Here is a 10687-nt window from a genome sequence, read left to right on the forward strand (position 1 = left end):
TCTCTGATGACGACAGCGGGAGGGCCGGAAGCGGAAGCGCCGGCCGAGGGCAGGGCCGGCCGAGGGCAGGGCCGGCCGAGGGCAGGGCCGGCCGAGGGCAGGGCCGGCCGAGGGCAGGGCCGGCGCCGGGTGGCACCTACGGTTGCTCGCGGCTCCGGTGGGCGCTCGGGCGGGTGCGAGAGGCGGACGGGCGGTAGCGGGGCGGCGCCGCGCCGCGCTGCGCCCTCAGGGTGGCCAGGAAGGGCCGGGCGTGGCCTTCCCCCCCCCCGCGCTCCCTTTCTGCCGCCGGTATCCAAGGACGCGGATCGGTTGCTGGGGGGGAGGGGAGGCGGGCAGCGGCTGCAACGGCACTAACGGCCTCCTTTCTCCACACAGGTGCGGAGCGGCGTTGCTGTCGGCCCGGCCCCGCCATGGTGCGGCTGCACGTGAAGCGCGGCGACGAGAGCCAGTTCCTGCTGGAGGTGGCCGGCAGCGCCCGTCTCGCCGACCTGGCGCCCCTCGTCGCCCGCATCTACAACGGGCGGCTGAAGGTGCAGCGCCTCTGCTCAGGTACCGGCCCGCTACCCCCGGCAGCCGGCGGGTGCTGGCTTCTCCCCGTAGGCCGGAGTCGGCTCGCCGCCTGCCCGGGCCTGGCCGCACCTCCGGCGGGTGCAGAGCTCTGAGGCGGTGGGACGGGCTGCCTTCAGAGCAACGGGAGCCCAGCTGCCCCGGGCTGGAGCGCTGCGCAGTCTTTTGGGTATTTGTGCCCCACTGGCTCACAGACTGGGAGCTGAGGGGCAGCACTAGAAGGTCACTTAGCTGCAGCCTCGCAGGAGTTCTACCCTAGCAGAAATTAGGAAATATCTCTCAAATCCCAGCTTAGCAGCAGACAAGCAATCCTCCCCTAAATTTAAGAGAACAGTGAGCACCCACCAAAACTGCCAAACTGCATGTAAATTCCCACCTTCTGGTATTTTAGTAGTCCTTATTTTTTGGTGACCATGCGGCTCAGAGCTTCCTGCTGTACATGGATGGAAATTCATCTGTTGCATGACTGAACTGCAGCATGTCCTGTCCCATAGTGGCTGCATAAATCCTTTGTGGCCGGTAGCGTACCCTACACGTGAATGAAATTCTCATGTTGCCTACCTCATGCTTGGTGCAAGGCATCTACTTGCCACATAATGGAGAGTCACTGGCTGTGTCTAAATTAGTACTTTAGTTCAATTCAAGAGGCAGCTTTTGAAAAACATTTACTGTTTGTCCCTGCTGACCCACTTTGGTTTGCATTGCGGATCAGCCTGGGGACACGTGAAGTGGGATTCCCTTCAGATGAGACTGACCCAAGCGGTGCAGCCCGTCTACACCTGATGTGCTCCAGCCACAAATACGTACATAGTGTATGAGGCTATACTGAGGCTAATCTGAAATAAAAAAATTCCAAAAGCCAGACACTGTGGTTACCATATTTTCAGCACTCACTCTTTCTACAGATCTGCTGCTGTTGCTCCACCGTACTTGCTAATTTAGTCTTAGCCTTTATATGTTTTCATGTGGTAGCCTATATTCCCAGCCACAGGAACAAAATTGCCATTTCTTGGGACTTGGGGTACTTCTGGTGTGTCTGTTGTGAGATGGATATGCTTTAATTAATATGATGATGGTAAAGAGGCTGGAGGGCCTTCAAGGAAAGGATGCTGTGAAGTGGGCTGACACTTCTCTGTTGTCTCAGCTAGAATGATCCTGGACCATTGCTTCTTGATTAGACATAAATTACTATAGAGACTTCTGTTTATTTTTTATTTCATACTGGCTGTGACTCTGACCCTTTGGGTCGGATGTAGTATGAGCAAAGCTATAGGTAGTCTAGTTACATGTTTTCTCAACTGCAAAGAAATTAATTACTGCATAACAAGAAAATGTTTTTCCATTTTGAAAAAAGTTTCTTTTCCAAAAGTACTTAGAAAAAGGAATAGGCAGTCAGCTAAAGCTGACTAAGGAAATAACAAAAAGAAAAGGTTTATGGCCAGCAAGTATCATCTAGGTTTGCATACCTGCACTGTGTCGTTTGTTACATTGTTTCATATATGTGTGGAATGTATTAATTGTAATGTAATTACAGTATATATATCTATATATGTGTATTTATAGACCTTATTATTTATTCCATATACTTAGCTCTTTAAAAAGCTGAAGGCTAGGAGTAAGGTTTTGCCTGCATGTACGTAATGTGAAAGGCTTTTGTAAATGGTATGTTCTCAGTAACAAATTTTTAATCTTGTTCTCTAAACACTTTAAAGAGATGGAGGAGCTGGCAGAGCATGGTGTTTTCTTGCCTTATAATATGCAAGGACTGACAGAGGAGCAAATCGAAGAACTGAAGTTAAAGGATGAGTGGGCAGAAAAGTGTGTACCAAGTGGTGGAAGTGTCTTCAAGAAGGATGAAATTGGGCGAAGAAATGGACATGGTAAATCAAATGTAAATGTTTGTTTCTTTCCCTGCAGACACAGATCATCTATAATACAATGAGGAACATAAAAACCATAATGCTGGATCTTTCACTTTTACCTCATTGCCCTGGAAGAAGAAAAAAACGAGTACATATGAAGTATACCTTTGATTTCAGGCCAGCATGTTAGCTAGCTCATGTTTATTTGCTAATTATAAAAGTCATAATATAAATAAACTGTATTAAAGGCAGTCATAGATTTGTTTGTAGGAGCTATTTTAAAAGCCTGTTTTCACAACAGATCAACTAAACTATCAGTTACGTACATAAGTCTTCTGTCTTGGATTAGGACCTGGTGTAATGTTGATTTAAAAACCTAAATAGTAGTATATCTCTTCAGCACATATGCTGTTTAACTTTGCAGCTGTAGTACTTGAAGTAAACTCCAAAGATAAGTAAACAATTATCAGAGGCAAGTTTGACTGTTTCACTTTAATTTATTTTCCCCATTTGTAAATGTGTATTTGTGTACTATTTTTCTCCAGAGGCTCCAAGATACATTAACAGGTTGTTTTTCTAATATTTCTCCTTTTTTCTCATTCACTGTGACTCAGACTTACTGAACTCACTCCTGTCACTTCTTCTTTTTGCAACTCCAGCCAAGTGGTTTTGCCTTAGCACTTGGTATGTCTATCGAGCACCACTCTACAGTCGAGAGCACGAGGACTGATTGCACAGAAGAGACTGCCATTGTCTTCTTGCTGTCTGTTCCTGTACTCCCGACACCACAACAGCCCTTGTCGGGTCAGCAGCCCTTTAGATGTTCATTGCAGGGCAGCTCAGTTAAGGAGGAATCTTTAAATATCTTAGTCTTAACTAGTCATCCACAAACAGCTTACTCCAAGTATCTTATTTTGGGGAAAATAATTCTTCTAAAACAACACATTGCCAATCAAATTTAAGCCTTTACTGAACTTGATTAAGAGCTTATATTGTAGTGAAATGTTTTCCCTCCTAACTGTATTCTCGGAAATAGCCGAGTGTCTCGTACGTAGGCACGCAGACAAAGCCTGTCTTGTTTGGTGTGGTTGTGAGCAGCGTTGGGCCTTACAGTAAAAGTTTGCAAGCAGCTTTAACATAAGGACACTACTGCTTTTACTTGTAGTTATACTCTGCTATTTATTTGTTAGTGAGAGGACAGCTTTGTAATATTAACAAAGTTATAGTATTGGACAGTGTGTAAATGTAGGCCAAACTAAATAACATCAAACGATGCATTTAAGTGTTCAGCTGTGAGTGAGTATGACTTAATTGGATTTTTGTATTTGAGGGGAGGCTTTTTGTAACAATTAAAATAGATAACTATGACATGAAATGCGCATTGTATTGCAAAATTGCATTTGATGTTAGATTGAGATTTTAATTAGAAAAAAGTCAGCAAACTCCAAGCTCTTGTCCCCAGTTAAAGTACATTTGCCAGCACAGCCCACAATAGTTGTAAGTATGGCATGGGGGAGGGAGTCTTGTCTTCAGTTGTGGGGAGTATGAGATTAGGCTGTTGCTTTCTACTCAGTACTTTTGTTCCAAATGAAGTTCTAAGTACCAGTCAGATGTCTTTGTGGAAAAGTAAGTTTGGCTCTCCCAGGAGCAATACTGTTTTGTTTCTTAAGTTAGTAAGAAATATAGCAATGAACTATCAAACCAGTAAATAGACTGCAACTTAGTAGTGTCTCTCTTGCTTTGTGATTTAACAATGTTTCATTTGCTTACAGTAGAGAATAACCTGGACAGGTCGTTTGCTTGGTTTCTTTATAGTAAGTGTAGACTATTAAATATGTGTCTCTTATTTTTAGCTCCAAATGAAAAAATGCAGCAAGTTATAAAGAAGACAATAGAGGAAGCCAAGGCATTAATCTCTAGGGTAAGTTTCCTGAAGTAGCATGTGGTATGTGGGACTTTCTTATAGGTGCTATGTAGCTGGGCAGCTTAAGAAAAAATAGACTTTTTTCAGTGCCAGGGCTGACCATTTTTAAGTAATATCATGAAGTGATGTGAATAGTCTAATAAAACCTGACATTTCTGTTAGTGATTTTCTTAATGGCTTTTGGCAAGCTGGTTCAACAAGTTAAGGAATCAGATATTAAACTCCAAGTGAATGCTGGCAACTGAGACCACAGTGAATGATTAAATCGCATTTAATTTTATCCACACGCTCTTAATTTGCTATTGATGCATTCTTTAGGCAAATGCTTGTCATGTTTTCTGGTGAAAAATTAACTGCATTCTGTGATGTTCCTGGAATAAAATACCTTTTGCTCGTTAACATAGTCTTTTGAGTTTTATGTATAATTAATTGAAAAATGTGTTCTAATCTCTTAGATTAGGCCTTGGTTTTACAAGCACTTGAACTCATACTCAGTCCCAATGAGTTTGTGTGTTTAAAGATAAGCGTGAGGGTATGCCCTGATGGGACTGTGGTCTCAGTTATTCAGCTTGACTTTATCAAATCTGTAGATGCTCTGTATTGTGTCTCAGCTTTCATATGACTTTGAAACACAAATTAAGTAGTATTTATTATCAGATTGCTTTTTTGTAAACATCTGCAAGTAATTTTCTTCTCCCCACCCCTACAGTTCTGGGAATTGGTATGTGTGGAACTTTAAAACAGCTTTAAACCAGTTATGCTAATAGATAATGTTACTGAATTTTTAGTGTTGCCTGTGCGCTTACAGCCTTCTTGGCTATTTTGTTGCTGGTAACGGTGTCATATCAGTCATTTAGAGCGAGCATCTCAGTGTTTCCAAAGGCCTGGTGGAGGCAAGCAGAGGAGCTGCCCTGTCGCCCTGCGGCACTTCCAGTGCCCTGAGTTGCAGCAAACCTTTCCTGAATTGAGGCAGGATTTCAGCCAAACTGTTCTGAGTCATAGCAAAATCTACGCAAAATGAGACATGTTTCGGATTAAAGCTTCTGGACGATAAAGGTTTTCTCCAGACTGACTTTTTTTTTTTTCCTGTTGGATTGCATCTCATCAACTCTATTTCTAAACAGGGAGGAAATTAGTAATATGTAGTTTTACTTCTTGAGTCAAAAATATCTGCACATCGTGTCTCTACTTCGCAGGTCTTACTGGGTGAAACTTCCAACTGTATATACCATGTTGTCACTTACAATAAAAAGCTGCAAAATTGTTGCACTGCATGCTGACTTTACTCCAGAAATTACTGCCATTCATTGGTGAATGAAGTTAAGGATAGTTTGTGAAGTGGTTTGTGAGGTTCATCACTTTATAATGATGAAAATGAAGAAATATGCCTGTGTATGTTAAAAAAAAAAAAAAAAAAAGGTTGATCATCTGAGATTGGGAGATCAGTTGTACTTGCCAGTTAACTAGTTTAAGAATGTCCACAAGGAGGCAATGCTCTCTTACTCTCTTTTTTATAAACCTTGTTACTTAAAATATTGGAACTGTTAAATCCGTAAGCAACAACTTTATTTCTTCTCTTCCAGATGTGTCTTGTTTTTCCTCTATCAGTTGCAGTAGGGTTTGGAACGATCTCAAGTATTTGATCTTACAGATCTCTGCATAAGCCATACAATATGCCAAACTTCACTCTTCTGCTCACATGTGCTCTATTTTTTCCTCAAGTTTTAGGCCCCTTCTCTAGCGCTCACTTGAATTCTACTGTTTTGAATCTTGTTCATGAATCACAAGTACTTGGAACAAAAGACTCCACATCCAGTTTCTGTGTCTATATGCGCATTTGTTTGAATGCCTGTATCCCACAGACATTTGTTACAAAATGCCTGCTGCACAATTCAGTGAAGATCTTTTTTCCCACCCCCCCAGTGTAAGCAAGCTAAAAGGAGGGGGCAAAAGTGTAGTGATGTATTCAGAAGTTGATACTCAGTTGAGAAAATTTGTGCTCCTAGTATCTGTGCAGCCAGTTAGCTTTGCTCAAATATCCCTCTGTTGAACCTTTGAACTGACTGCAAAGCAAAGTCTTCCTGCATATTTTTTTAAATTAACAATGATCCCTGCCTGTGTTTCAGAAACAAGTTCAGGCCAATGTGTGCGTTAATATGGAGATGGTGAAAGATGCATTGGACCAGCTCCGAGGGGCTGTGATGATTGTGTATCCAATGGGATTGCCTCCACATGATCCAGTTAGGATGGAGTTTGAAGATAAAGAAGACTTGTCAGGAACTCATGTATGCAATAATGTTTTTGGATTACATGCAGTGCCTGGGTTAAATATGTGCTATAATGTTCTCCATTGTATCAATGAAGGTTGTTTTCATTTGCATGACAAATTTTGTTCAAGATTTTTGTTTGATAGTTTATGTAAAAGCACACCAATAGAGTAGAAATAAGATGAATGAAGCTTATTTCAAATGTTACATACAAATGTACATACAAAGTCGAGGCAAGTCTTGGACCCATTTTAAATAGGTTGTCATTTCTTTGTAATGCCAGTATTGAGAATTTATTTCCCAAAGTGTTTACGTTAGATCAAGATTGACTGGAATATGAATGAAAATGCCATAGATTAATATGAGGAGAAAAATGTAGCAGAAGTATAGTGTAAAAGCAGGTGAATTACATTGGCCTTTCTGTTAAGAACTCCAGAAAGATTTTCCCAGAAATTTTTTCTGGTTTTGAAAAAAAGCAAAAAACAACACCCCCCAACACTTCACCTTGTTTATTTATTTGTCATAGGCTGGACTTGAAGTCATAGAAGAATCAGAAGCACAATTATGGTGGGCAGGAAAGGAGTTGAAAGAAACAAAGTTGCTCTCTGACTATGTAGGCAAAAATGAGAAAACAACCATCATTGTCAAGATACAGAAAGTAAGTATTTCTGGGAGATTTCTTTACAAGTTATTCACCTTTGGCTGTCTAATTCTCTGTGGAAGAGAATTATCTGTAGGTGTATAAAATGGATTAGATTAGTTTCGGCTTGAGTGTCTTAAAACTGTACATCTATTTTAAGGTTTTAATGTATTATACTGTAAGTTTTTCTTTAGTAATTCCTTTGCCTATCAGTTAAATACTGTAGTTGCTATTACTTGCTCCATAGCACTTTTCTAAAGTACAGCCAAGAGGTATTTAAAAATTGATGAAATACAAACTGAAAAATTAAAAAAAACTCAAATGGCTCTCAGTTCTGTGTCAGTGTAGAGCACTGAACAGACCCAATCATTCTGCACAGTTTTTCTAATTTTACATCTGAATGTTTTTGTCTCCACATTCTGCCCTTTAAAAAACAGTTTTAATGTTTTGTACATATGTGGTGTGGATACCTCTCATCCTTGTTTCAGTCTGTTCTGTGTCTGAAAGACAGTGTCTGTAACTCAGTTTTCAGCCTGTGATGTCCTGAGTTTCTTGATGGCAGGTCCTCAAACTGTCTCAGTTGCCTTGGAAATATGGACATGTCTCCTATTTGAGAGGACACAGGTTGTGGAAGAGCCTGAACTTGTGCTCTCCGGAAGTTTTCAGTGAGAACTCGCTGAGTGCTGGAAGAAAAAACAAGCTGCTGGGCCTGTACCACCCAGTTGCGCTGTCAGCTGCAGCTCACCTAAAGCTTCCAGCTGAACTTTTTTTAAAGAAATGAAACTTCCCAGTTGTCAGATGTGGTGAAGCAGATGAGGCCTTCTGTATTAATTGTGAACACAGGTCTGAGTCATCCTCTGGAGTAATGAGCTAAAATGAGGCAAAGATCTCCTGCTGCTCCTCAATTTATAGACCTGATGCTTCAGCAGAAGCCAGTCATTAAGTGTATACTGGTGTCTGATGCAATGGTCATGTTCTTACGATATCAAAATTAGCACCAAGCTGCTGGCACTGTTCATTATTTTTTGGAAAAAATGATTTTGTACTAACTGCACAGTTGTGTTCATCTCTGGTGAGAATGCCATACTCAAGGGAAGAATGTTTGGTGTTTCAGTTCATTTTCAGAGCTTTGTCAGAAGATGCTCACCCTGTTCGTGTATGTATCTCTCTCTATATATAAAATCACATTCCAAGGGTGCTTTTGTGAATGTCAAATGTCTCAGAGTACTTACCTACAGCTCAGAATTATTCTGGAGCTGCATTTCACCTCCATGTCACTGAGAGCTTCTCTGTCACAGAAAGCATTAATGGTTATGGCAGATCTTATTATCTGCAGGTGTTTGTAATAGAATTACTCAAAGGTAAGTCAAGTGATGTATGAGTTTGTCATTTAGAAGACCAGAATTGCTTTCTCTTTCCTATCAGGGTGTCTGAAAAATTGTGTGACAACTCAACAGCCATTGAAATGTAGGCTCCCAGGAAAGTTGTCTTACTGTTTAATTAGTTGATGGACTTCTTCAGAGAATACAAAGTAGTACGGTGGTTCTCTGTCTGACAAGGGATGCCTGCATTCTTGGGTTGGAGAGCTAATTGAAACCACCTCAGACCGTTTTTGTTCCAGAGAGGATTCACCATCTCCATTCAAACTGTCCTGTTTGCTATTGTTGACAATAGCTGTCATCAGCTATTTTCTGCTGTGTGCATCATTTCTTCCATGAGAACAGTTGCCTGGAAAAAAAAAGTTTTGTTTGTAGTAACAAATAAAATTTCTTTTATTAGTAGTGTTTTGTAACTGCCTTCCTTCCCTGCTTTACTAAGTCTTATGCCATCTTGAGTCTGTATTAGCAGGGGAACTAAAGGTAGATGGGCCCATCCTGAGACATCTAGAAAGGCCTTAAAGCAGAGATATTTATTATGTCTTTTAGAGCCAAAGTTTAAGTAAAATAGACTTAATCCTGTTTCCAGCTTCCGTTGATGTCCACAAAATGGGCAGCATGATTCGAATGTTGAGATGAAAAAATAATTCTCACTTGAATGCAGCAGAAGTTTCTCAACGTTTATTTTCCTGTCCTGTGGGACCTTATTAAGTTTGAGGAATCCTATTGTCTGAAGAAAAATTTTGCTATCTTTGCGTAGCAGCTTCTCTTTTGTATTGCAAATGCCATCATAAATAAAATTTACGATTTCCCTTTCAGAAAGGACAAGGAGCTCCAGGGCGTGAACCTCTGATTAGTCATGAAGAGCAAAAACAGATGATGCTGTACTACTACAGAAAGCAGGAGGAACTTAAGGTAACAGTGTCTTTTTACTGTGTGTGAGCTGTGTTGTTGGAGACACTAACCACAGGTAACATTCGTTACTGCCTTCTTAACCTGTCGATTCTGTTTACAGAAACTAGAAGAGGATGACGACGACTCATTTCTAAATGCTGAGTGGGCAGACAACCATGCTTTGAAAAGGCAATTCCATGGTGTAAAAGACATCAAATGGGGTCCAAGATGAAGCTCTGCAAATACCTTTTTGCCTCTTTAAGCTGTTTGGTTGATACACTTGTTTGCAACAAGGAGTTGTGTTGTGTGCGGTAGATGCTGCCTACAAAAGCTGAAATTGTCACTTCCATAGCAGATGCCTGTTTCAGCCTTAGGATTTCAATAAATGTTTACATTTCTATGTAACTGTAGCAGCACTTGTCTCTGCAAAGAACAGAATCAATCCTGTTGAAGTTTGTTATTTTATTAGAAACTTGTAATTTGAATATTGAAATATTAACCTGTTTCATAGATAATATATCTAGCAAATATGCACTAGAATGTTTGGTATTGTTTTGTGTGGTCTTTATACTTCCTTCCTGATTCTTGCATTTCTTTTTAGATGGTACGGTCTGTAGAAGGTAATTTATTTTATAAGAAATCAGTTTCTCCAGGCTAATCCAGTGAAAATTAGTGATTTTTATGTGCTTGTTTGCATTTCAACATAGCTAGTTCCAAACTATCGTTTTTAAATGAGTTGACCTCTTAACTATTGTTTAAAGGAAGCATTTTTACATAAACACAAATAACATGAAAATCCTTGTGGAATGCTTCATTTTCATTATTTTGGTTTAATTTTCATTGACATTGGAAGCCAACCTAGTGATCTCATTCAGTTTAACAAGCTGTTAGCCATGATGCTTTTATATAAAAGGTTGACAGAAGTCTGTTTAGAAAAGTAAGCATCATTTGCAAGTAGATTGAATACAATAAAACCAAGTTTAATAGGGCAAGATCTCTAACGTGGAAGTGCTTCTAAGATTATGACTGGATTAGAAGTGTTTAGTTTCTAACAAATCAGCATCTTACCATGAGAAATCATTACATTTATTGGAGAGGTTTCCACTATGCTTGATGTTTAGGATCCTGTTATTGTTTCTAAAGTGTATCCTCAGTCA

General features: G+C 40.5%; 1 protein-coding gene across 2 annotated transcripts; it reads left to right on the forward strand.

Annotated features, from left to right (window-relative positions):
• The first annotated feature begins 410 nt into the window (after positions 1–410).
• On the forward strand, positions 411–10126 carry CFAP298 (cilia and flagella associated protein 298). 2 transcript variants are annotated; one of them, XM_059820832.1, is made up of 7 exons: positions 411–549; positions 2280–2447; positions 4283–4350; positions 6480–6638; positions 7147–7278; positions 9456–9551; positions 9652–10126. In XM_059820832.1, the coding sequence occupies exons 1-7, from the start codon at positions 411–413 to the stop codon at positions 9760–9762; spliced, it is 873 nt and encodes a 290-aa protein (XP_059676815.1). In that variant the 3' UTR covers positions 9763–10126. The 2 variants fall into 2 exon arrangements, with proteins under 2 accessions (XP_059676815.1, XP_059676817.1); XM_059820834.1 differs by lacking the exon at positions 9456–9551.
• Positions 10127–10687: the final 561 nt, after the last annotated feature.

This window comes from Gavia stellata, chromosome 1 (genome assembly GCF_030936135.1).
Source record: "Gavia stellata isolate bGavSte3 chromosome 1, bGavSte3.hap2, whole genome shotgun sequence".
In the NCBI taxonomy this organism is placed as follows: domain Eukaryota; kingdom Metazoa; phylum Chordata; class Aves; order Gaviiformes; family Gaviidae; genus Gavia; species Gavia stellata.

Bases quoted from the DNA above. Each gene is read 5' to 3' on its own strand.
- CFAP298 (XM_059820832.1), top strand. From the start codon at position 411: ATGGTGCGGCTGCACGTGAAGCGCGGCGACGAGAGCCAGTTCCTGCTG. The intron at 550-2,279 runs GTACCGGCCCGC...AACACTTTAAAG, and splicing joins GGTGCAGCGCCTCTGCTCAG to AGATGGAGGAGCTGGCAGAG. The intron at 7,279-9,455 runs GTAAGTATTTCT...TTTCCCTTTCAG, and splicing joins TCATTGTCAAGATACAGAAA to AAAGGACAAGGAGCTCCAGG.